The following is a 27,971-nucleotide window of genomic DNA, read 5'->3' as shown; positions in this document are numbered from 1 at the left end:
TGTTGTGAATCATTTTTATTAATGAAAGACTACCTGCAACATACTAAACAGTAGCATTAATAAAAAAAATAAAAAAATCACAGAAAAGGTATCAAAATATCAACAGGAATGGACTGAGTGCAAGGTCATCAGTAAATGACAGAAAAATAAAAAGTTAGAATTACATTTAATACTCTCTTTCTAAACAGTTTACAAATACCAAGCTGCTAAGGCAAATATACACAATTCTGGGAATAATGACAAATTAAATTCAAAGTTCTTTCAGGAGCAATATTCAATACATTGGTTTGGTTTTATGCTGAGGACATTGAGTAGCAATCCTCAGTGTTCTGTGCTTCTTTTTCCTCTTATGCAGTGCTTGGGCAGAGACAACTAAAAAGCCGTAACATCAAGAAATTGTTCAATACTTCTGCAGTAATTTCTCCAAAAAAGGTTAGATGTCTCCAGTCATAATAGCAATGAATTCTTCCTGGTTAACTAAGGACAATAAAATACGTAAAATATGTAGAATTGTTTTTTATTTTTATTTGTTACAAAAGTAAGTAAAATCAAGAGGTTCTGGACTAACTAGTTGACAGGAACAATTCAACATCAACCCAGCTACTTGATGTGCTGTGCTGACCTGCATGGTTTATAAACGGCAAATTATTTAAATCATAGTTCATTTTTATTTTGCATTTTCTTGGTTTGTCACATCTCTGCTCAGTCTTTCCGCAAGCCCCAATCATGAAGTTGTTACAAAACTTATGCTTCACAAAATTTTGGGGGACAACAGTCTCCTATCACAAGGTCACCAAGAAGATATAAATTTCCCATTATTTCCAAACTTGAACCGATCAAGTGATCGGTCTAGCATAACACATAAATTACATGCTGTACCAGAGGCGCCAGGATGCAGATTCTCCCCAATCATTTACACATAATTGAATTCCTCACCTCTATCAATATTACACAATGAAACCTGGAGGCATCTGCTGCATACTTCTGAGGAGCCAAGTTATAGAGCAACATTAGCAGAAGAGTCTATCTAAACAAAAAGGTAACCAAACTAATCCCTAAACTAGCCAATTAAACATGCTCATGGAGAAAACCAAAATTCATTTTCTGTCTCCAAATGTCTTGTTCATCTTTTACTTTCCAATTTTGTGCATCACACTCTCTCTCTTCCCAAGTTACATTTATTTTATTGTGGTGTCCTAGTTACTTACCCCTCAGTCTTTATGCAAGTCTCGTTTTCCTCTTCTGTACGTCGGTCAATCTCTGTATGGCTCTTGTACATATTTCTCTACCAGTGAACTAAATGTCCATTTTTTCTTTGCAAGGCCAAGGTTCACAACAAGGCAAGAGAGACTGTCCAGCAACTACTGCAACACTTGCAAGTGAGAAAATGGGAAGTCAAGGTTTCAAATGTGTAACTGGGCTAGAATCGGGAGAGTTTGAAGTAGATTTGTCAAATCCTTCCTCCTCCTGAACTTGTTCATAACACATGCCTAAATACTTCAGGGTTAGAGCTAGTGCTGGGTCTCTCTTGTAAGATGCCAAACCCTTAAGCTCAAGACAGAGCTCGCTGTAACCCATCTCCACTGGACAGCCATAGGTGGTTTTATATTACAATTTCATTTCTGGGAGACAGCAAGAAAGACATCGCTCTGATCATGCACATAGGAGTCCATGAAATATCAGGACCAAGGCCAGCTTAAGGATTCAAGCTCCAGAAAATGGAGCAGAAAGCAGGTTCAAAAATGCCCAAACAAGGGAAGGTTGTCTAAAGCATCCGAGGTAATGGGTATGCTTATAGGCAAGTACAGGCATTCCCCTCCCTACCACATAACTCTGGTTTGTATACATTTTTTTTTTTTTGAGAGTGTATATAGTTGGATGGATGAGGAACCAGCAAGGACTTTGGACAAAACCATGGCAGTATTTGATCGGTTACTTGTGTGCTGGTTGCTGGTTATTTGAATGAAGGAAACTTAAAAAAACAAAGATGTAGTTTAAAAAAAGATTTTGGGAACATTGGAGCTAATCAGCATATACTGGGAAAATTAAGCCACTCAAAAACCACTTGCCAAAAATCCAAACATGATTCAGATCCTATAGACATTTCTCTTGCTGTGCAGATACCTTTGTTCCACAATGCACAATTAAATTATACTTGTTGATTTCCCATGGTATTGCACGTAGGAAATAAAGACCAAGTGCAGCCTTCAGTGAGCAAGCAAGGGATAATTGGACCAGGGCACGCATATGTAATTCAGGCCCCATTTTAAAGTAATACATTATGTCCAAATTTTAATATTTCCATTCAAACTTAGGCATTTTCCATTATGAAGATAGTATGTAAACTGGTCATGCTGCAATTAAATCCCTTGCCAGTGATGTCCAGCATATTCAACAGGGGAGGATATAATTGCAGCCTGGCAATAGGGAGTTTCGATTATAAATGTGAACTTTGGAATTGATAGGTCAAAGCAGATGCAAGATAACCTATACAGAAATTCCTGCAAAAATATATTATAAGAACATAAGAAATAGAAGCAGGAATAGGCCATATGGCCCTTCAAGCCTGCTCCGCCATTCAATAAGATCATGGTTGATCTGATCATAGACTCAGCTCCACTTCGTGTCCACTCCCCAAAACTCCTTATCATTTAAGAAACTGTATTTCTGTCTTAAATTTATTCAATGTCCCAGCTTCCACAGCTCTGAGGCAGCGAATTCCACAGATTTACAACTCTCTGAAGAAATTTCTCCTCATTTCAGTTTTAAATGGGCGGCCCCTTATTCCACGATCATGCCCTATAGTTCTCCGCCATCAGTGGAAACATCCTCTCTGCATTCACCTGGTCAAGCCCCCTCACAATCTTATACGCTTCGATAAGATCACCTCTCATTCTTCTGAATTCCAGTGAGTAGAGGCCCAACCTACTCAACCTTTCCTCAAGTCAACCCCCTCATCTCTGGAATCAACCTAGTGAACCTCTGAACTGCCTCCAAAGCAATTATATCCTTTTGTGAATTTGGAAACCAAAACTGCATGCAGTATTCCAGGTGTGGCTTCACCAATACACTATAGCTGTAGCAAGATTTCCCTGCTTTTATACGCCATCCCCTTTGCAATAAAGGGGAAGATTCCATTGGCCTTCCTGAACACTTGCTGTACCTGCATACTATCCTTGTGTTTCATGCACAAGTACCCCCAGGTCCCATTGTACTGCAGCACTTTGTAATCTTTCTCCATTTAAATAATATCTTGCTCTGATTCTTTTCTGACAAAGTGCATGACCTCACACTTCCCAACATTATATTCCATCTGCCAAATTTTTGCCCACTCACTTAGCCTGTCCATGTCCTTTTGCAGATTTTGTATCCTCCTCACACATTGCTGACTCTACAAAGATGGGAGGAAAAGCAAACTTGGCTACGTTACATTCGGTCCCTTCTTCGAAGTCGTTAATATAGATTATAAATAGTTGAGGTCCCAGCACTGATCCCACTACTTACTGATTGGTTATTCTCTGGTTGGCATTTATCCCGACTCTTTTCTGTTAGTTAGCCAATCCTCTATCCATGCTTATATATTACCCCCAACCTCATGAATTTTTATCTTGCGCAGTAACCTTTTATGTGGCACCTCGTCAAATGCCTTCTGGAAGTCCAAATACTGGCTCCCCTTTATCCACCCTGTTCGTTACATCCTCAGAGTTCCAGTAAATTTGTCAAATATGACCTCGCCTTCATAAATCCATGCTGACTCTGCCTGACCGAATTTTGCGTTTCCAAATGTCCTGCTACTGCTTCTTTACTAATGAACTCCAACATCGTCCCAACCACAAATGTTAGGCTAACTGATCTATAGTTTCCTGCTTTTTGTCTGCTCCTTGTTTTAAAAAAAAAATAGGGGCATTACATTTGCAGTTTTCCAATATGCTGGGACCTCCCCAGAATCCAGGGAATTTTGGTAAATTACAACCAATGCATCTACAATCCCTGCCGTTACTTCTTTTAAGGCCCTAGGATGATAGCAAACAGGTCCAGGGGATTTATCTGCCTTTAGTCCCATTTTCTTACTGATTACCACCTCCTTAGTGATTGTGATAAGTTCCTCCCCCCCTATATGCCCCTTGACTATCCACTGTTGGAATATTGTTAGTGTCCTCTACCGTAAAGGCGGATACAAAATATTTGTTCAGAGTTTCTGCCATCTCCATGTTCCCCAGTACTAATTCCCCAGTCTCGTCCTCGAAGGAACCAACATTTTCTTTAGCCACTCTTTTCCTTTCTATATACCTATAGAAACTCTTGCTGTTTTTATATTTTGCGCTAGTTTACTTTCATAGTCTATCTTCCCTTTCTTAATCATTTTTTTTTTTTTTTTAAAGTCATTCTTTGCTGGCTTTTAAAAGCTTCCCAATGTTCTGTCCTCCCACTAGTTTTGGCCACTCTGTATGCCCTTGTTTTTAAATTGAATACCGTCCTTTATTTATTTAATTAGCCACAGATGGCTATCTTTTTTCTTACACCCTTTCCTCCTCACTGGAATATATTTTTCTTGAGTTGTGAAATATCTCCTTAAATGTACACCACTGTTCATCAACCATCCTACACTTTAATCTATTTTCTCAGTCCACTTTAGCCAACTCTGCCCACATACCTTTGTAGTCTACTTTATTTAAGTTTAGTACACTGGTTTGAGGTCCAACTTTCTCACCCTCCATCTGAATTTGAAATTCAATCATGCTATGATCACTCATTCCAAGGGGATCCTTTATTAGGAGATTGTTTACTAATTCAGTCTCATTACACAGGACCAGATCTAAGATAGCCTGCTCCCTGGTTGATTCCATTACATACTACTCAAGGAACCCATCCCTTATGCACTCTATGAACTCTTCCTCAAGGCTACCCTGTCCAATTTGATTTGTCCAATCAACATGGAGGTTAAAATCACCCATGATTATTGCTGCTCTTTTTACAAGCCCCCACTATTTCCTAGTTTACAATCCGACCAAGAGTTGCTACTGTTAGGGGGCCTATAGACTACACCCACCAGTGACTTTTTCCCTTTATTATTCCTTATCTCCACCCAAACTGGTGCAACATCCTGATCATTTGAGCAAATATAGTTTCTCACTATTGCAGTGATTCTATCCTTTACCAATAGAGCTACCCCACCTTCTTTTCCTTTCTGTCTCTCCTTCAGGATTGTCAAATACCCCTGAATATTTAACTCCAATTCTGATCACCTTGCAACCACGTCTCTGTAATGGCGATCAGATCATACCCATTTGTCTCAATTTGTGCCGTCAACTCATCTATTTTGTTACAAATGCTATGTGCATTTAGACAAAGTGCCTTTAAATTTTTTTTTTTTAAAAACCCTTTTTTCCTGCTCGTTTCCTCTCTCCTTCAAACTCACTTTTATTTTTGCTTTCTAATTCCAGCTTTACTCTTCTCCCTACTGAATCTAGTTTCAGGTTCCCATCCCCCTGCCAAGCTAGTTTAAACCCTCCCCAACAGCACGAGCAACCCCGCCCCATGAGGATATTGGTCCCAGCTCTGTTGAGGTACAACCCGTCCGGCTTGTACAGGTCCCACCTCCCCAAGAAGCGGTCCTAATGCCTCAGAAAACTAAAGCCCTCCTGCCTGCACCATCTCTCCAGCCACACATTCATCTGCTCGATCCTCCTATTTCTATACTCACTAGCTCGTGGCACTGGGAATAATCTGGAGATTACTACCTTTTGAGGTCTTGCTTTTTAAATCTCTCTCATAGCTCCCCAAACTCTACCTGCAGGACTTCATCCTTCTTCCTACCTAGGTCATTGGTACCGATGTGGACCACGACCTCTGGCTGTTCATCTTCTCCCCCCAGAATGCCCTGCTGCTGCTCATTGACATCCTTGACCCTGGCACCAGGGAGGCAACATACCATCTGAGTCACGTCTGCTCCAGACTATGGAATCCCCTACCACTGTAGCTCTTCCATTCTTTTTCCTCCCTCCCCAGAACAGAGTACCAGTTGGAGAGCGAGATGGACTCAGAGGACTCCTGCACTACCTGCCTAGTCCTCCTTCTGTCCAGGGGTCACCCAAACCCTCTGCCTGCACACTCTTAAGCTGTGGGGTGACCGCCTCTAGAAACATGCTATCCACATAGCTCAAGTCTCGCAGATGCACCGCAGGCGAGTCCAGCTGCCGCTCAAGTTCCAAAACACAGCTCTAGTTGGTGCAGCTGGAGACACCTGCACACGTGGTCATCCCAGCTGCGCGAAGCAGCCAGGATTTCCCGCATGCCACAGGATGTGCAATCCACGGGACTGAGCTGCCCTGCCATCCCTCTAGTTACACTCGCAACTATCAAGTACAACTAAATTCTAAACCCTAGCAAAACACACCCAGCTGCTACTCAGCAAACAGCCAAATTAACTAACTGGCTCTCCTTAGATAATAAAGATCACATATTTACTGCCAGTTCCTACTTACAACAATGCCAACGGTTTCCTATAACTGTGACATCACACTTCGATTATGTTTTTATTTTTTAAAAACATTGTCCCCGACAGCAGCTGGCTCCTCCCGAACTGCTGTCGCCCTTTTATCTGGGCCTCAATCCTTCCGCTCCTTGTTGCTTCTCCAGACTCTCCGCGCCCTTTTATCTGGGCCTCGATCCTCCCGCTGCATCAGTTACAGATTATTCAGTTCAACAACAACAATTGTGCAGCAGCATACATAAGTGTCTTTACATGTGCCTAGCACTTGAGTACGTTAACCACATGACCATCCATGATGCCACAATGACCATTATGTTATATGTCCTAGAACAAACTTTTACAATTGTAAGGCAACAAATCCATTAGTGAATCAATTATGAATTACAATTTTGGGTGAAACCACTTTTTAAAAAAGTGAAATCACAAACTGGTGAACTTTAATAGACTTGGAGAGAAACAGAGTTTTATTTTAATGCAATAGCCAAATATGTTTATTTACTCAGGAAAAAAGGAACAGAATATTTAGCATTCGGTATTATTTTTCCCTTAAATTTTCTCCATCTTGTAATTCTAAATTTTGTTAATTACCTTTTATTCACATTCCTGTTTCTTTATGTACCATCTCCACAGTTTGATTTCCTTTTTGCAATAGCTTACCAATTTTGTCTGCATCAATTTCAGTGCCCCAAATTTTCTCTTCCCATTCCTGACAACTTCTATTTTAATATTTGTAAGTGTTTGTACTAGTTATTGATGCAAGCTTCCAGTTACAAGCACTCCTTCAGCAGAAGTATTAACAATATCGCTAAAGGAATGAAGGAGTTAACTGTTCGCTCAGGGATTGTCCCACCTTCCTTCAAATCTACCATCATCACCCCGCTCCTCAAAAAAACAACCCTTAACCCCTCCGTCATTTCCAACCGCTCTTTCCTCTCAAGTTCTTGAATGCGTTGTCACCTCCCAAATCCATGCCCATCTTTGTTTGAATCCCTCCAAAAGTACTGGAACTGCTTTTACCAAGGTCACAAATGACATCTTATGTGACTGTGACAAAGGTAAACTATCCCCCTCATCCTGCGTCTGCAGCCTTTGACACGGTTGACCACAGAATTCTGCTCCAATGCCTCTCCACTGTCATCCAGCTGGATGGACTGCACTCGCCTGATTTCATTCCTATCTTTCCAACTGTAACCATAGAATCACCTGCAATAGCTTCTATTCTCGATCCTGCACCACCTCTGGTGTCCCCCAAGGATATTCTTAGCCTCCTCCTTTTTATCATTTAGATGCCAGATGTCACCGAGGTGCAGCAACACATTGCAAGTTTTCATATGTACGCTGAGGATACTCAGTTGTGGCTCTCTCGAACCCTCCATCATCTCTATACGATCAGACTGCTTGTCCGACATCCAGCAATGGAGTACAACAAATTCTTCCAATTAAATATCAGGAAGACCAAATCCATGGTCTTCGGTTCAAGCCACAAACTCCGTCCCCTTTCCACTGATTAGATCTCTCGCCCCAGCAACTGTACTGGCCAAGTCTGTTCGCAACCTTGGCGTCATATATGATCACAAATTGAGCTTCCTACCTCATATACCTTCCATCACCAAGACATCTAATTTCCACCTTAATCTCAAACGTATCTGCTGCTGAAACCCTCATCCATGCCTTTATAACCTCTAGTCTGGACTATTCCAATACACTCCTGGCCAGCCTCATTAGTTCTACCCTCCATAAACTGGAGGTCATCCAAAACTCTGCTGCCCGTGTGCAAACTTGCACCAAGTCCCGTTCACCCATCTCCCCTCTGCTTAGTAATTTACACTGGCTCCAAATTAAACAAACAATGTCTCGATTTTAAAATCCCTCCATGGCCATGCCCCTCCTCATGTCATGCCTTATAGCTGCCTACAAGACCGGCATATTCAACTGAAGAATAAAGCAAAATGTTAAAAAATTGCAGTTATATGTTGAAAAGTCATTGTTTTTAAGAACATTTTTATTAAATATTTGTTATCACTACAATGAGGTACGAGGAGAAAAAATATCTTCAAAGCACCATTGTAGAGGGTTATTTCATCAGGTGATATGAGATTTTTTTGTCGTCAAAGCAAGCAAGATTACACTCTACATCCAAGGAGACCCAGAGACCACAGTCTTTTTGCTAAATTTTCCTTGATTTTGCTGAAAGATCTGCACAGGATAGTAATGACAAAAATACACAATGTTTATAGGTAGAGTGGAGTGAGACATCAGTAAGTTTCAGTCAGTCAGAGACCTCCAGTGAAAGGACATTCCTAATTAGCTTTCAGTACCTCCAACAGTACCGATGCCAAGTTGTTTCCATTCTACAGGGTTACTTGCACCAATCGTGCCTCCAGAGGTAATTCACCAGATGACAGAAATCCAATTTGGGCTGTTTGCCTCACTGGAAACAGCCCTCTAACTTCTGGTTGGGAGAAATTGGAGGAAAAATGCAGGGCGGGGAAAAAGGGGTGAGAGCGGGATTCAGTTGCACACAGCAGTGCTCCTGCCAGTTACACAGACGTTAAAAAAAAGTTCCCTACGATTTCTTAGTCAGCATCCAGCTGTCCCTTTTTAAAAAATAGGAACCACTGGTTAGGCCGCTGTAGAACTGGAAAAACTGCACAGCATTATGCTCCACATAGGTGCAGGCTCAAAGGGCCGAATGGTCTACTCCTGCACCTATTTTCTATGCTTTTCTATAGCTTTTCTCAAATTTTGCAGCTTCTCTGGACATTTAAATTGATCCAATGTTGATTTCTGGCAGCAACCAGGAACATAAAAACAGCAAGGTCCAATATGGCATTGTCATGCCGCTGGCACAGATCAATGTCCAAAAAGACTGGTGCAACTCTACGCCAAAGCTCTTTTTAAAAAAAAAAGAAAAAAAGAAAAGCAAAGAAAAGATTGTTGAAGTTACACAAAGAGATTGGCCAGGCCCTAACTAGGAGTGTATGCAATTATGCACCCAATTTTAAGACTACTAGAATGGTACCAGGAATTAGATTTTGTGGCGGCAATAAAACTACAAACCTACCAGATGGTCCTGGATCCACGGGGACTCGCGCTCCTGGGCCTCTACGCGCATCCCACATATCCCAGAGGCGCATGTGGTTCGTAAGCGTCCCTGGGATCACGTGGGCCAGCCCAGTCAATCAGAAAGGGAATTCCATTTACATATGGAATCCCCATAAGATTAATAAGAATCACAAAAGAAAATGTACACAACACTGACATTTTTAAAAAATCACCACGCTTTAAAATTAACTAAAATACAACTTAAATATTTAAAACAAAGTTAATTTTTTTTAAAGTTTAAAAAAGTGACCAAAAAGGTTTGTGAATGTTAACATGATTAAAAATTGCATTTTAAATATTTATTTTCACCCTTAGTGTGCTAAAAGGCCTTGCATTTGCTTTTCCCAGGCTCAAGAGTTTCATGGGCATTTGCTGGGCAGTAGGGCAAATAGCGTAACTCTCCGCCAGCAAATGTCTATTTCCTGGGGATGCGCATGATCGGTCAAGATGATTCTTGACAGATCGCAAGTTCCGGTTTTCGTGCATACGCATCACATGCAGAAACCTGGAACTTGCGGGGCACTTATGCGGTCATAGGCCTCAGAAAATCCGGGCCATTATATTACATCAAGAACAAAGGCTAGAAAAAGTGGGGCTTTTTTTTTTAAAACATAGGTTAAGAGTTCAGAGGCTAAATAGTGAAAGATTGCATTCTTAAGGATTTGCCAACTGGTGAAAACATAGTAAGGATTATCAGTTTTAGAAGAAATTAGAATTTTACAGATTATTAGAATATGAATTTTTTTTTTTAAAACCACAATTGACTACTAAGGCAGAGACTACACGATTATTTGAAGTGAACCAGATAAGTATTTGAAAGTAACCATAAAAATGTATAGGAAAATTGCCAGGAACTGGGTTTAAGAGTAAATAATACTAGTTGAGCTAGCAACAGTTCAATAGCTCAAGTCTCGCTCCTCTGCTGTAATTTCTACGATTTTACCAAGATAACCTCCCTGAAATGGATTCATTGGCCTCAGCTCAGCAGGCCCCGAAAGCATAGTCAAATAAAGATCTGAACACTGTTCTTTCATACCATAGCAGATTACCTTTGACCCACATTATTTTCCTAGAATTGAGGTTTACCAACTATGTTAGTTCTATTCATAAAAACCAAATATGTGTCACACCAATGTTTTTATGTGCCTCTCATTTGAAATGTCAAATACTAAGTGAATTTGAAGCTTTCGCCAACCTCATTGGTAACTCTTACCAGCCACTAAAAAAAAAAAATCACAACCTTGCACCTGCAATGAAAATGTCAAACTATAATAAAAAACAAACAAGTTCTGCATCTTGCCAGAATACACAAAAAGATTAACAAAATCATGAAAAATGGATATTTAGTGCCATTTTTATCCATACAAGTTAAATATATTATTGTAGTGACTTATTTAAAAATGAAATAATTACTTACTTTCTCCATCTCCATCCTTATCAAATTCATCAATCATTGCACGTAACTCTTCATCACTCATGTTTTCACCAAGCTCTCTTGCAACACGACGCAAATTTCGAAGATTGATTTTACCAGAGTCGTCATCATCAAACAGTTTGAATGCTTTTAGCATCTCTTCCTGTGGATCTCTTTCCAAAATCCAGTCAGTTACTAATCAGAAAAAAATACATTATATAACATTAAATACAAGACTAATTTAAGTACGGAGTAACTATTTGTACCAAGTCTCCCTTCTGCGCATGCGTCTCCTGATATCATCCAAAAAGCCCCCACCCCTATTTCTACTAATGTTTTTCTGCGCATGCGTCCAACACCATGTTACCTCCGATCCATCCAGCAGCAGCCGAACGCATCATCCGTGTCACCTGCAGCGCTGAGCAGAGCGCAAACCACCCACAAGCATCTGCTGGTGGTGGGGGGGGAGAAGAGCCAGCCAGCCAGCACGTGCAAGAGCCAGACAGAGATCAGAGACAGACGAACGAGAGAGAAACAGGTGGATGGGGGGGGGGGGGGGGGGAGGAAATCAGAGGGGAAAGAGGGAACTCAGAAGACAGATCACGTTCTTTCAACCCCCTGGTGTGTGCAAGCTCAGTGCGTGTGTCACAAGGGACATTATTGGGGGAAATGGATGAAATCCAGAAGTTACGACTCTGTCACTATTCACTTCATACCCAATAAATCCATTAACAATGCACACACATTGCCCCATCTATTTCGGGGGGGGGGGTCTTGCACGTGGGTAAGGGTCTTCAGCTGGCAGAGGGATGCACTTACGCTGGGGTAATGGACTTCGGCTGGAACTTGGTGGCTTTTGAGGAGATCTACCCTCTGGCTTCTGGTCAAAATGGATCAAATTACAAATTGGAAAGTCACTCAGAACTTGGGCTGAGCAGTTCCAGTTACACATTCCAGAAGAACTTCAGGGTGTGGCTTATCCTCCAAGGGGACCAATCAGCAATAGGTCATGTGAAAATGGAGAGTCAGAGAAACGGCAGCATTTCAGTTAGTACAAATGACACTGCCATTTTAGTATAATGATGTCATTAAAAAGGAGGGAATTTTAACATTACAGTTTCAAGTGTGGGCTTGCAAGATTTTATCTGTGGAAAAACACTATTGAATTAAGGTACAAACCCAGGTAGTCTACATTAGTTGATATCCAAGTATTCCACTTTTCTAAAAAGGTACATCAGAATGACACACACACGCGGTCCCTCATATCAAGGACTTCCACACCAAAAAGGGATGAGTTCACAGGTGTTTCAATGAAGGACCTGATATTCCAGGTCCCAAACTACATATTGAAGGGTGGAAAATGCCGGTGTGTGGATTTAAAAAAAAAAAAAACGTGTGGTGGCCTTTGCACCACACGGGCTTGACAGCTAGGTTTTGGTCCAATGGCAAGGATTATCCAAGACGACTGGAGACCAGCTCTGCTACACAGACTTAGTACGCACACATATTGCAGTGTGGGCTAGCCCGTGCTGCCTCTGGGCCATCGCCGCCACTGGGCCCCGAACTCACTCCTCTCCTGGGCCCCGATCATGTCGCTCCACAATCACTCGCCGCTCCTGCACCCCGACCTCACCGCTCCAATCAGCAACCTGGATTTTGGTGACGTCCAATCCAGTCGCCTTCCAAGTCATCGCCCTCCTGATTCGGCTCACGCTGTACCTTGCAGTGGTATGCTCCTTTTATGGCCCAGACCTGCCGCTAATGTTCCCACGTAGGTCGGGGCCGCCACACTGGACAGGGCCGCCGCTCACCACTCCTTTTACGGCCCCGACCTGCCACTGATGTTCCGCCACCAAAAGTACAGTATCATTTAATGATATTCCTTTGTCTCCCAATCCTGACTAGTTGCAATTTTTGAGGTAACTCATCATTCTCCCATGATGATGATCATGTGGACTCAAGACCAAATTAACTATTTAGGTCAAGCAGAATTAGGAGGGGGGAGTATAACTGGCTCCACGAAATGTATTCAGAAATTAAACAGTTGTTTAACACACTACAATTTGGATGTCAGAACAGTCAGATTTTGCTGTTTATTGGTATTGTTTAATTCTCTGCCATTTCTCCAGGAATGTCCACCGCAAGAAAGTTCTGCTCCTCTCTGACGTGACCTCCCTTTGTCTGTTAATCTGCTCACCTTCTATCGCCAACTCTGCACCTTCTTGTGTTTGATTGCATATGTGCCAATCAATCTCAGATCAAGCAGATTCAATAGTAACTTTCAAAAATGGAATTGAATAAATACTTGAGAAGGGAAAATTGCAGAGGTACAGGGAAAGAACATGGGGGGTGGGACTAATTGGAATGCTCTTTCAAAGAGCCAGCACAGGCACGATGGCCCGAATGGCCTCCTTCTGTGCTACAAGATTTTATAATACACATTATAGATACACATCTAGAAGAATGGCAACCATATTTCCAGTAGGACAAAATGCTGGAAGTTTAAATAATGAGAAATTTGGGAAAAGCAAGAGATAATTTTACATTGAACTCCCACCCCCCTCCCTTGTTCCAAGTGAGACTTGACTTTTGCTTCTATCCACTTGATACCCTTCAAAGATCAAGAACTTGTCATGAGGGAGTTACAGTGCAGCATTCTTGGGCACTTGCAGTACAAATTGTGTCCTTAATAGCCCACAAAATATCAGAAGCTTAACCTTAAACTCTACCTCCAGCAACGTTGTTGCCAATGTGTCCCTGATGCATTTAAGGGAAGAAAGGAATAGGTTATGCTGATAAGATTAGGCAAAGGGGTGGGAGGAGCCTTATGTGGAGCATAGACACGGGCATGGACCAGTTGGATCGAATGGCCTGTTTCCGTGCTGTAAATTTTACATAATATAACATGGAAAGATGGGAAAATATGATTTTGTATCTGGGGGAAGTAAAATAGAATGTACATGCTACCACACTATGGTACAGTTGAGCAACATGACATTAGTCATCTTAAGTAATTAATGGATTGCTTAAAATAATGCTTTATTCTTCACCAGCCCCTCCCATACCAAACGAGAGCAGCGCATCCAAGTACTATGACGGAAATGTGAAAATTGTGTCACCTAGAGTTTAAACCTAAACTCTCCAGATTACAATTTAAAACATACCTCCACAAAGATTTAAGCAACAGTAAACAATACGTGAGCATAATTACCAACTTCATTGAAGTCCTCAAAATAAATTTTGCCAGTGCCATCTCGATCATAATCTTTCAGTATCTTCAATACATCAGCCTTCTTTACATCAAACCCCAGTGCTCTCATTGCAACCTAACAGGGCAGTAGAAAATACACAAATATTCAATATTTAAATAATTCTAAATATTTAGAATTGACATTACAATGCTAATATTTTCATCGTTGATTTTGACCAACTTTATTTTCCCATTATTCTAGCAGAGTGCACAATTGAAAAAAAAAAATCACATGTGCCTACTACAGTCTCAACATAATGTAAACGGCATCTTTCACCTCATGAGCAAAGTGTAGGAATGACCCATACTCTCATCAGGTCATGCCACCTAAATGTGTAATCATATGACCTTCAACAACTATATCAAAGTAATTTAATTTGTAATGTGGCACATACTCTGCACTGTACCATGACCCAAAGATTGGAAACTTCTTGCACAACATAAATGGTAAAATAAATGCAATTAAGATACACAACACAGGTACCTTAATATCTATTTAATTTAAGAGTCGGTTAGAAATTAGGGATAACATATGACTGACTATGCGAATGAAACTGCGATGCGAATAATAGTGTTTAAATGATTGTATGTTTCTTGTCAAGACAAGTAAGGGTTGTGTCTTACTGGAATTGTATAAGTTTTGTTTTCCGAGAAAAACTTGGATGAGAATTGGGAGTGTTTTTAATTGGTTAGATTAGAGGATGCATAACATTCCCCATAGGGGCCCATAGCATGACCTTGGCCTGGTCAGGCTGAGCTGTCATCTGCAAGTTTAGGATTTTGACTTGGTAGAATTTGGAGTTTGTTTAACAGAACGTCTTACGAAAATAATTAAAAGTTAATTAGTATAAAGGACCTAGAATAAAAGGGATTAATGGGAGTTAAGGTCTCATCTCAGGATGGAACAGACTGTTAGATTAAGGTGAGATAGTGGCTGGTTAGGCAGACAGCTCTAGCCTGGGGCCTTTCATTTAATGGCCCAAGGTTTCCCCCCCCACCCACCTTTCCTGAAAAATGCACTGGCTGGGCAAGGTAGGATGAGACAAGGGACTATAGTTTGGGGGGGGGGGGGGGGGGGGGGGGGGGGGGAGGGGAAAGAAAAAGAAAGAGAGCCAGCCACCTTGTGTTCAGGGGAACTTTTAAAGGTTAAGTGGTGCTCCTGAGAATTGATCAAGTGGTTGAACACTCTTCCAAGAGTGGACCCCGGTGAGAGAGAGAGAGAGAGAGAGAGAGAGTTCTGTCCGATCAGGTCCAGTACCGTCTACCTGTCAGTCATGTTTTTGCTGTATAACTCATGTTTTATTTCATCCTAAACTCCAATTAAACACAATATACACACTATATTGTTTGCAATCAAACCTGATTATTTGAAAGACTACAGATAAGTGAATCCCTATATTGGAAGCCATCCTATAAAATGTCGCAACTGACTAAGGAGCACAATTTTTCTGTATTTAAACACTACGGTGACTGTTTTCTTTATAGTTAAGAAACTGAAGCTTGGAAGCTAGTCTTTTGTTGTTAAACATTTAACAATAAAAATACCTACATAAATCATTAGTGTTCGGCATCCTGCCTGGAGTTTTCTAGTACGATAACTAGTCACAGCACCAGGCAGTGCAGAACAGGAAAGAGCAGTGCAGAACAGAAGCAGCACAGAACTATGCTACACAAGTAGAAAGGTCATATCTGGAGTCAGCAATGGATGATTTGACTTGGGCATACTCATTAAGAAGAGTATGTAAAGGCCCAAATGGCCAATTCCACAACCGTCATCAGTGCCACAGATTATGGGACCATTCCATCGGGCCAACCAATCAAAATTGGTTTGTATAAATGGTTGCATAATCTACCAGTAGAAATTAATTAGGACGGAATACTATGACCAACAGTCAGATACAGATAGGTACATGGAATACTCAGATGCTCTACCATACAGGTAGAGTGAACCTTCTGTCCAGACCCTAGGTGCTCTGGGGCAAGCAGGCATGATGGATAATATCTCCAAAGTGTAGCTCTTGCCATAGATTACAAAAGAACTGGTCCATTAGAAACCACAGTTCAGGAGTTAAGACAGCCATTGAGAAAGACTAGGAGGCCTACTTGACATCTATTGGAAGAGGTAGAAACAGCAAACCAAATAATACCCAAAAAACACATGCTGTGATGATTATGCAAGACTGCAGAAAAAAATACTTGCCTATGGAGACCAACTGACCAATTGTAATGACCGAAGAGTGATGGAGGGAATACAGCCAAGAGCAGCTCATATCCACACCCAGAGTACTACCTCAGAAGTTCATCAATAGAGCCAAAAATTCCAATGATATAGAAACCGAGGCTGAAACGGGATACACCCTCTCCGAAGCCCTATGAATCGCTGATCAAGAGGCATCTAGACTTGTTCTGCAGATCAGCTGGAACAAGATGAACGTGCAAATTCTTGGATGTGATCATTCCAGCTATCTTCATAATAGATGATCCAAAGATCAGAATCAGTGATAATTCTCTTACTTAGGTAGTATGATTTCCTCCATTGGGAACTGTTCTACTGACTGCCGTAGGTGCACCGCACTTGCGAGCTCCCACATATGGAAATCGAACACAAGTCAGAATAGCTATGCTCTATAAAGCATTGGTAAAATTCAGTAAAATATGCCTCAAATGTAGATATGCAGCAATGGAATTAATATTTTAATTGATGGATTTGACACGTGATTACTTTGCACACTACTAAAAAAAGTTAAACCTCAGGAAAAAAGTTTAATGAAACAGAATGCAACCTGACTAATCAACCACCATTGCACTGGTCATAGAAAAGCAAAATGCTACAGATGCTGGAAATTTGAAGTAACAGAAAATGCTGGAAATATTCAGCAGGTCAGGCATCTATGGTGAGAAATGGAGTTAACATTTCAGGTTGATGAAACTGTGTCAGAGCTGAAAACGAAAGTTAGAGATAACATGGATGATGCATGGCGATGCAAACACCTGCCCTTTTACTTCCTCCTTTCCCACCATCCAGAGCCCCAAACATTCATTCCAGGTAAAATAGTAATTTACTTGTACTTCTTGCAATTTAGTATACTGTATTCGCTGCTCACAATGCAGTCTTATCTACACTGGGGAGACCAAACAGATTGGATGCCTGCTTTGCGGAATACCTTCCTTCAGTTCGCAAGCAGGATCCCAAGCTTCTGGTCGCCTCTCTCTCTCTATTTCTTTACTCCACTCCCACTTAGGCCTCTTACACTGTTCCAATGAAGTTCAAAGTAAGCAACAGCACTACATCTTATTAGGCACTTGTTCAGCAATTTCAGATCATAACCTCTACCCCCAATTTCCCAGATGGCAGCTGTTTATGATTCTGCTAGTCCCATTTACACCTCTTCTAGACCCATCTTTTGTTATTTTACTTGTCCCATCACCATCTCCGTTTGCCTCGCACCATCATTCCTTTTGTCTTTTAATCTCTCCTGCCTTCTATCCCATCATAGACCTAACATTTTTGTTCTTTCCTCTTTCCCTTGCCCCCCACATCTGTACTTGCTTAAAACATGTTATATTGCTAACTTTCAGTTCTGACAAAAAGGTAAAAGGTCATCGACCTGAAACATTAACGATTTCGCTCGCCACAGATGCTGACTGACCTGGAGTATTTCCAGAATGTTCTGTTTTTATTGCACTGGTCGGTTGATCGTTACCATCGCCTCTGGTATGGACAACTCACTTGCCACCGAGCCTGATCGTGCCAGAACATTCATCAAACATAGAAGACACCATGATGCAGACCCAAAACAAGAGATGAAATGACAAGTTCCCCTTAATAGCATGGACCTTATTGCCGATGAAGCACAAGTGAGAGTCCTGAATCGTAACGGCTGAAAGAAGCTGGTAGTAGCAACATATTGATTAAGACCCTCGATGATTTACCCTTCCCCCCCAAAAAAAAAAAATTCCTGAAGATTCCACCTGTGCACAAAGTCCTGCTAATTCAATTTAACCTTGTTTAACTCAATATCCTTGCTTACTCCTCCCAAAGTCAGAATTGAACATGGGACAGTGACTGCAAAGCTTGCAGTTGTCTACATAACTAACTCATTTTCTTTGCAGTTCAAACCCATATTAATACTTTTGCATTGAACTACCTGTCAAAGATATATATGTATTGCAGGCAGCTAGTTATTGGCAAATGAATCAGTATGACAGTTACAGATTATACTCGAGTATTTACTTTTTTAGTATTACTGCAAGAATGAGTAGCAAGAAATGCTTCCTCCTGGGCTGTTATAAAACCAACAGTGAACTCAACTCTACAAAATGTATTTCCCACAGCAAACTAATTATTCCCAATTGTCTGAAGCAGCTGATTACTGTAGATACATCAAGTCAAACAAGTTGATAATATACAGTTACAGTACTAAAAATGCACAATGTACTCAGCTGTCAAGAATGGATTCAAACAAAAATTCACCTTCAGTTCATGATAATCTATTGCTTTATCTTTATCTGTATCAAATAAATCAAAGGCTTCCTTAATCTCCCGTTTCTGCTCTTCCGTCAATTCTCGTCGCTTTTTCCTTTTTGACTTGTCTATGGCAAGCTCTGTTCTGAAAAACAGGGTAACAAAGTTAAACTTTTGAAAAATGGCTGCTCAAAACCAAAGTTTAACCCACATCAACATTTATTTAGTACCTGTTTAACACAAAGAAATTACGTTTTTTTTTCAGTTCAGTCACTATTATGCATCATTTGATTGCTAAAGAAATTGTCCGCATGCCCTCCCACCCATACTTTGCACAATAGTTAACCAAATTCTTATTTCCACAAATTAGCAATGAGTCAACCCAACAATCATTACAGTTGACTTTTTGGCATACATAGAATTACATACATATTAGCAATTATATAGTGCCTTTAATGTAGGAGTGTTATCAAACTAATTTGACACCGAGCCACACAAGGAGATATTAGGGCAGATGGCAAAAAGCTTGGTCAAAGAGGTAGGTTTTACAGAGTGTCTTAAAGGAGGTGAGAAGGGTAGAGAGGCAGAGAGATTTCAGGAGGGAATTCCAGAGTTTAGGGTCCCTGCAGCTGAAGACACAGCTGCCAATGGTGGAGCAATTAAATATGGGATGCGCAAGAGGCCCAATACACATTAACCTGTATTTAAGCAGAAATTTCTGATCATGCATTGAATTAAAGCTTTTAAAATAGTTGCTTGGTAGATGCATGTAGAATGTCTGTACAATAAATCAAAGTGACGGAATTAGTGGTCAACCATAATTTGCCTTAAAAGATTTATTTAAATCCATTTAGTTAAGATAATAAATTGTAAGACTGCAAATGCTGGAAGTCTAAAGTGAAAACAGAAAATGCTGGAAATATACAGCATGTCAGCATCTGTAAAGAGAAATAAGCGAATATAGCTTCATTTAGCTTTTAAAAAAATAAGCAAATCTATAAAACTTTTCCACAGTCCTACCCAGCTAAAGTTTCCAGAGGAGCTCAGTGGGTTGAACAATGGATTGGTGTTAAGAGCCCACAATAATTAGAATAATGTATGATTGTAAGTTGAGTATATTCAAGGCTGAGATAGATAGATTTTTGGACTCTAGGGGAAACAAGGGATTGACTGGGAAAGTGGAGTTGAGAGTGAAGATCAGCCATGATCTTATTGAATGACAGTGCAGGCTGGAGGGGCTGTATGGTCTACTCCTGCTCCTAATTCTTATGTTCTTATTCACTGGTACTCTAGTCAGCAGTCACTTTAGACTGACAGTGCTTGCTCAACTCATGCCAATGGCCGACAATAGCAATGCTTTTCAACTCTACCCTCTACCGTGAGCAATGGACTAACCTTTTGGATATGGTGATGGGTTTGCTTAATGCAATACATGGCTCAAGAAGAAATCTCAAAAGGTATTGATTGGAAGATTGGGCATCTGTAACAATTAATTTAAATTGATACCAGGGGATTTCTGATGAACGACAGCTTTAGCTTTAACAGAGTTATTTTGGATGATGCTGAGCAGAGGTGACAGACTCTGGTCTTTCTTTAATGACAGCAAACCACCAATATAACTTAAGCTTGTGCTTTATAACATGTTTGTCCAAATACACCTTTAATAATTCAGAGCTCAAAAGTACATGCAAGATCCAGGGCCAAACTATGCGGTGAATTTGTGGCAAAAAAAGCTCGGCCTATGTGACTGCCTTCAATCGATTTGGTATGCATGTTGCAACAACCCAAAGAGCCACCTTAAGAGTCACTGATAACAGTGCAATTTCTTTGTCGTTTTTGGTCTTAATAGAATGCCATTATGGAAGGTGAGTCAGCTTCTCAGCCAGGCATATCTCTACCAAAACCTTGAACAAAGATTTCAATTAAACAGCTAATGACAAACAAGACATTAATCTCAGATGCCCATGACATCAAGGTGCATAGAAACGCAATCAACTCCAAGAGCCTCTCCAAGTCACACACCATCCTATACTGCCATTCCTTCACAGTCACTGGGTCAAAATCCTGGAATCCCACGGAAACAGCATTGTGGGAACACCTTTACCAAAGGGACTGGAGCTGTTCAAGAAGGCAGCCCACCACCACCTTCTGAAAGGCAACTAGGGATGGACAATCATATGGTTCTGGTTATGATTGCAGTTAGTGTCATAGCTGCTAGTTAGCCAATTTAATGAATGAAGTGTGGTGCTCCATACTCCTTCATATTACATCATCAGAAGCTCACCAAGCAAGGGCCTAGATCATAGAAACATAGAATTTAGGTGCAGGAGCAGGCCATTCGAGCATGCACCACCATTCAATAAGATCATGGCTGATCATTCAACCTCAGTATCCCTTTTCTGCTTTCTCTCCAGACCCCTTGATCCCTTTGGCCGCAAGGGCCATATCTAATTCCCTTTTGAATATATCTAACGAACTGGCCTCAACAACTTTCTGCAGTAGAGAAGTCCATGGGTTAACCACTCCGAGTGAAGAAGTTTCTCCTCATCTCGGTCCTAAATGGCTTATCCCTTATTCATGGACTGTGACCCCTGGTCCTTGAATTCCCCAGCAACAGGAACATTCTTCCTGCCTCTAACCTGTCCAATCCCATCAGAATTTTATGTTTTTATGAGATCCCCTCTCATTCTTCTAAACTCCAGTGGATACAAGCCCAATTGATCCAGTCTCTCCTCATGTCAGTCCTGCCATCCCAGGAATCAATCTGGTGAACCTTCACTGTACTCCCTCAATAGCAAGAACATCCTTCCTCAGATTAAGAGACCAAAACTGAACACAATATTCCAGGTGTGGCCTCACCAAGGCTCTGTACAACTGCAGTAAGACCTCCCTGCTCCTGTACTCAAATCCTCTAGCGATGAAGGCCAACATACCATTTGCCTTCTTCACCACCTGCTGTACCTGCATGCCAAACTTCAATGACTGATGTACCATGACACCCAGGTCTCATTGCACCTCCCCTTTTCCTAATCTGTCACCATTCAGATAATATTCTGTCTTCCTGTTTTTTGCCACCAAAGTGGATAACCTCACATTTATCCACATTATACTGCATCTGCCATGCATTTGCCCACTCATCTAACCTGTCCAAGTCACCCTGCAGCCTCTTAGCATCCTCCTCACAGCTCACACTGCCACCCAACTTAGTGTCATCTGCAAACTTGGAGCTATTACATTCAATTCCTTCATCTAAAATCATTGATATATATTGTAAATAGCTGGGGACGCAGCTCTGAACCTTGCGGCACCCCACTAGGCTCTGCCCGCCATTCTGAAAAGGACCCGTTTATTCCAACTCTCTGCTTCTTGTCTGCCAACCAGTTCTCTATCCATGTCAACACATTACCCCCAATAACATGTGCTTTAACTTTGCACACGAATCTCTTGTGTGGGACCTTTTCAAAAGCCTTTTGAAAGTCCAAATATACCACATCCACTGGTTCTCCCTTGTCCACTGTACTAGTTACATCCTCAAAAAAATTCTCAAAGATTTGTCAAGCATGATTTCCCTTTCATAAATCCATGCTGACTTGGACTGATCCTGTCATTGCTTTCCAAATGCACTGCTATTTCATCTTTAATAATTGATTCCAACATTTTCCCCACCACCAATGTCAAGCTAACCGGTCTATTATTCCTTGTTTTCTCTCCCTCCTTTTTAAAAAAAAAAAGTGGTGTTACATTAGCTACCCTTCAGTCCATAGGAACTGATCCAGAGTCAACAGAATGTTGGAAAATGATCACCAATGCATCCACTATTTCTAAGGCCACTTCCTTAAATACCCTGGGGATTTATCGGCCTTCAGTCCCATCAATTTCCCTAACACAATTTCCTGACTAATAAAGGATTTCCTTCAGTTCCTCCTTTTCACTAGACCCTCGAACCCCTAGTATTTCAGGAAGGTTATTTGTGTCTTCCTTAGTGGTGAAGATAGATCCAAAGTATTTGTTCAATTGATCTGCCATTTCTTTGTTCCCAATTATAAATTCACCTGATTCTGACTGCAAAGGACTTCACTAATCTTTTTCTCTTCACATATCTATAGAAGCTTTGGCAGTCAGTTTTTATGTTCCCTGTAAGCTTCCTCTCACTTATTTTCCCCCTCCTAATTAGACTCTTTGTCCACCTCTGCTGAATTCTAAATTTCAGGTTTGCTGCTTTTTCTGGCCAATTTATATGCCTCTTCCTTGGATTTAACACTATCCCTAATTTCCCTTGTTAGCCACGGTTGAGCTACCTTCCCCTTTTTATTTTTACTACATGCAGGGATGTACAATTGTTGAAGTTCATCCATGTAATAACTGTCTGCCATTGCCTATCCACTGTCAACCCTTTAAATATCATTTGCCGGTCTATTCTAGCCAATTCACGGCTCAAACCATCAAAGTTACCTTTCCTTAAGTTCAGGACCCTAGTCTCTGAATTAATTGTGTCACTTTCCATCTTAATAAAGAATTCTACCATATTATGGTCACTCTTTCCCCAGGAGGCCTCGCACAACAACATTACTAATTAGTCCTCTCTCATTACACCCAGTCGAGGATGGCCAGCTCTCTAGTTGGTTCCTCAACATATTGGTCTAGAAAGCCAGCCTTAATACACTCCAGGAAGTCCTCCTCCACCGCATTGCTACCAGCTTGGTTAGCCCAATCTGTATGTAGATTAAAGTCGCCCATGATAACTGCTGTACCTTTATTGCACGCATCCCCAATTTCTTGTTTGATGACATCCCCAACCTCACGACGACTGTTTGGTGGTCTGTACACAACTCCCATTTTTCTGTCCTTTGGTATTCCGCAGCTGTACCCATACAGATTCCACATCATCCAAGCTAATGCCCTTTCTTACTATTGCGTCAATTTCCTCTTTAACGAGCAAGGCTACCCCACCTCCTTTTCCTTTCTGTCTATCCTTCCTGAATGTTGAATTCCCAGCCTTGGTTACCCTGGAGCTATGTCTCTGTAATCCCAATTATATCATAATCGTTAATAGCTGCCTGCGCAGTTAATTCATACACCTTATTATAAATACTCCTCGCATTGAGGCGCAGGGCCTTCAGGCTGGTCTTTTTAACACTCTTTGCCTGGTGAGAATTTTACTGTAATGTGGCCCTTTTTGATTTGTGCCTCGAGTTTCTCTGCCCTCCACTTTTACTATTCTCCTTTCTATCTTTTGCTTCTGCCCCTATCTCCCTGCATAGGTTCATATCCCCCTGCCATATTAGTTTAACACTCCCCTAGAAATTGGTTCTGGTCCTGCCCAGGTGCAGACCATCCGGTTTGTACCGGTTCCAATGTCCCAGGAATTTGAATCCCTCCCTCTTGCACCACTCCTCAAGCCACATATTCATCTGAGCTATCCTGCTATTTCTACTCTGCAATTTTTTCCCCCATTAGTGTTTCAGGATCTTTTTGTGCAGATCACGATAAAGATGTAGATGTTCATGTTGAGTTTAATTGTGCTTTTAAAAAGAAAGATTTCACAAATGAAAGAGGTTTAAAGATGAACTACATATACCACCAGCTGCAATAACATACAGCTGCTTAGGAGGGTCAGAGAGAGACATCACTATGTAACTATATGCAGTTCCAAGTGAGAGTGGAGAGGTAACTTGTACTCTGGTGCTATTTTGATCTAGTTACAGCATGATGTCAGCTCTCAGTCCCTTGTGTGACAGTCACTGGGCTTTCTCATTACTGTTGACTGTGTGGGGCAGGGGGTGCAGCCTGAGCTTTGAGCAGCTTTCAACAACACAGCTGTAAGCAGTGGGTCATTTGTGGTGGAGGGGTGAGAGATCGTGGCGGAGGTGCAGAGAATGAGTGTACGGGTCCCTGAAGAGCAGAGGGCCCAGGGGCAACACTGCGATATGTGTGCGCACTAGGTCAGTGCAGCAGAGTAGGTCTCCAGTCATTCTGGTTAACCCTTACCACTAGATAAAGGCCTAGCTCGGTCAAGCCCGTGTGGTGGCTGATGTGCAACTGTCATCACACGTAAAAAAAATCCATGCACAGGCATCTTCCACCCCCTCAATTGGCGTTCAGGACTGGAACATTGGGTCCTTCATTTTCCACCCTTCACGATGTAGTTCGGGATCTGGAAAGTTAGGTCCTTCATTGAAACACCTGTGAACTCATCCTTTTTTGGCGTGGAAGCAATTCATCCTCGTTCGAGGGACCACCCATGATGATGATTTAATTAATGAAAAGTAATGCCATGGGAGAAATGGATGAACTTGAGTTGTGTAATGGTATGAATTGTGGGGATTTTTTGTTTTTTTTTTTTTTAAAAAGAGAGAAATTACTACTTCATTTGAAGGAAAACATATACCTGCTCTGCTTAAAGATAAAAGTTGTTTTCTTCACCGATAGTTCAGTTAAAGGCTTCCCATAGTGCCCCAGCATAATAATTTGTACAGTACTTGTGTTTTAGTATGGAAGACTAAACATTGAACCACCACCCAATGCCAAGTGTGTGGCAATTTAAAAAAAAAAAATTATTTGGACAACAAGTGGGAAGGCAGATTTATTGCCCAGAAGGCATTAAGATGTAACCAGTGTGTTTGAAAGAAAGAATGCATTTATATAGCACCTTCCACGACCACACCTCGCAAAAGTGCTTTATAGCTAATAAAGTACTTTTTGAAGAATAGTGACTGTTGTAATGTAGGAAACGCAGCAGCAATGTGATAATGACCAGATAATCTGTTTTAGTCCTTATTAGTCAGGAAATGGTGTTCGGGAAATTGATGGGATTGAAGGCCGATAAATCCCCAGGGCCTAATTGGGATGCATCCCAGAGTACTTAAGGAAGTGGCCCTAGAAATAGTAGATGCATTGGTGATCATTTTCCAACATTCCGTGGACTCTGGATCAGTTCCTATCAATTGGAGGGTAGCTAATGTAACACCACTTTTTAAAAAAGGAGGGAAGAGAGAAAAAGAGAATTATAGACCGGTTAGCCTGACATCAGTATTAGGGAAAATGCTGGAATCAATTACTAAAGATAATAGCAGCGCATTTGGAAAGCAGTGACAGGATTGGTCCAAGTCTGCATGGATTTATGAAAGGGAAATCATGCTTAACAAATCTTCGAGAATGTTTTGAGGATGTAACTAGTAGAGTGGACAAGGAAGAACCAGTGGATATGGTGCATTTGGACTTTCAAAAGGCTTTTGACAAGATCCCACACAAGAGATTGGTGTGAAAAATTAAGGCACATGGGATTGGGGGTAATGTATTGACATGGATAGAGAACTGGTTGGCAGAAAGGAAGCAAAGAGTGGGAACAAACAGGTCCTTCTCAGAATGGCAGGCAGTGACTAGTGGGGTGTCACAAGGTTCAGAGCTGGGACCCCAGCTATTTACAATATATATTAATGATTTAGACAAAGGAATTGAATGTAGTATCTCCACATTTGCAGATGACACTAAGATGGGTGGCAATGTGAGCTGTGAGGAGGATGCCAAGAGGCTGCATGGACAGGTTAGGTGAGAGGAAAATTGCATGGCAGATGGAGTATAATGTGGATAATTGTGAGGTTATCCACTTTGGTGGCAAAAACAGGAAGGCAGATTATCTGAATGGTGACAGATTAGTAAGAGGAGGTGCAACAAAACCTGGGTGTCATGGTACATCAGTCATTGAAAGTTGGCATGCAGGTACAGCAGGCAGTGAAGGCGGCCAATGGCATGTTGGCCTTCATAGCAAGAGGATTTGCATATAGGAGCAGGGAGGTCTTGCTGCAGTTGTACAGGAGCTTGGTGAGACCACACCTTGAGTATGGTGTGCTGCTTTGGTCTCTTAATCTGAGGAAGGGCAGTCTGGCTATTGAGGGAGTGCAGCAAAGGTTCACCAGACTGATTCCCAGGATGGCAGGACTGACATATGTCAAAAGACTGGATCGACTAGGCTTATATTCACCAGAATTTAGATGAATGAGAGGGGATCTCATAAAAACATAAAATTCTGACGGGACTAGACAGGTTAGATGCAGGAAGAATGTTCCCAATGTTGGGGAAGTCCAGAACCAGGGGTCACAGTCTAAAGATAAGGGGTAAGCCATTTAGGAGAAACCTCTTCACTCAAAGAATTGTAAAGCTGTGGAATTCCCTGCCACAGAAAGTTGTTGATGCCAGTTCATTAGATATATTCAAGAGTGAGTTAGATGTGGCCCTTACGGCTAAAGGGATCAAGGGTTATGGAGAGAAAGCAGGAAAGGGGTACTGAGGTGAATGATCAGCCATGATCTTATTGAATGGTGGTGCAGGCTCAAAGGGCCGAATGGCCTACTCCTGCACCTATTTTTTATGTTTCCATGTTAATTGAGGGATAAATATTGGTCTGGACACCGGGGAGAACTCCCCTACTCTTACTACGTTAAAGGAACTTTATGAATAGAAAATGTCGTTTTGTCGGGGAAGACAGGAGACTCCTCCTCGCCAGGGCACTGCGGGGCAGCTCCAGGGTTTGCCGCACTGCCCCAGCTCTCGGACTGAAGGCCACCGCGAAGAGAGGCCGCAGCCCCAGGATTTGGGGAAAACAGGCCACCCAAAGGGGCCGGCGCTTCAGTATCACCGTTAACCACAATCCTCCGGAAGGAACTAGCGAAGCCGTTACTTACTGCTCCAGTAACAACAGCGAACCGCACAGCTCACATACCTCAGCGACAAGCTCATTGCAGCAGTGGACCCTTCGCCGCTTCAACAACACAATACCTGGGCGACCGACAAGCACCGCCTCTCCCCAGCGCCGATTGGGCAACCCCGGCCACCTGCCGCCTATTATAAGCCAGTCGGACGAGCCAATGCTTTGATTGGCTAACTGCGCTGTCAATCAAAGGATGTTGCCCACCGATGCATTCGGTCAGTGGCAGCTCGAGGAGTGACGGTTATTACCCAGAGGCCACGGCGGGCGCGCGGCTGGGATTAGGGGGCGAGGCGTAAAGTGCCCTCCCCTTCACCAATCAGGTGCCAGCTGGGAAGTCGGGCATGGCAAATCGGGTGAACACAGCAGTCCGCTTTCTGGTAGGCTGGGATTTGGTCCCATTTACACTAGCAGGCAAGGATCATTAGTCAGAAACATTTCAACGGCACAACAGCCCCACAGAGGGATGTCACATATTTTGCAAAGACTGTATAAAAATTAAAAAGATGGAGTTGCTATAACGTATTCATCTCAAATCGT

At 41.8% G+C, this 27,971-nt stretch overlaps 1 protein-coding gene across 2 annotated transcripts; it reads right to left on the bottom strand.

The window, feature by feature from the left end:
* On the bottom strand, positions 1-27,551 carry cetn3 (centrin 3). 2 transcript variants are annotated; one of them, XM_070866780.1, is made up of 5 exons: positions 27,447-27,551; positions 18,737-18,872; positions 14,224-14,338; positions 11,016-11,207; positions 1-477 (listed from the first exon to the last, which is right to left on the bottom strand). In XM_070866780.1, exons 1-5 carry the CDS (start codon positions 27,461-27,463, stop codon positions 434-436), a joined length of 504 nt encoding a protein of 167 aa, XP_070722881.1. In that variant the 5' UTR covers positions 27,464-27,551; the 3' UTR covers positions 1-433. The 2 variants fall into 2 exon arrangements, with proteins under 2 accessions (XP_070722881.1, XP_070722890.1); XM_070866789.1 differs by lacking the exon at positions 1-477 and adding an exon at positions 8,538-8,689.
* Positions 27,552-27,971: the final 420 nt, after the last annotated feature.

Source organism: Pristiophorus japonicus, chromosome 1, assembly GCF_044704955.1.
Source record: "Pristiophorus japonicus isolate sPriJap1 chromosome 1, sPriJap1.hap1, whole genome shotgun sequence".
Classification (NCBI taxonomy): Eukaryota; Metazoa; Chordata; class Chondrichthyes; family Pristiophoridae; genus Pristiophorus; species Pristiophorus japonicus.
The sequence above is the reverse complement of the archived record's forward strand: the minus strand, read 5'-3'. Positions and strand labels throughout refer to the sequence as shown.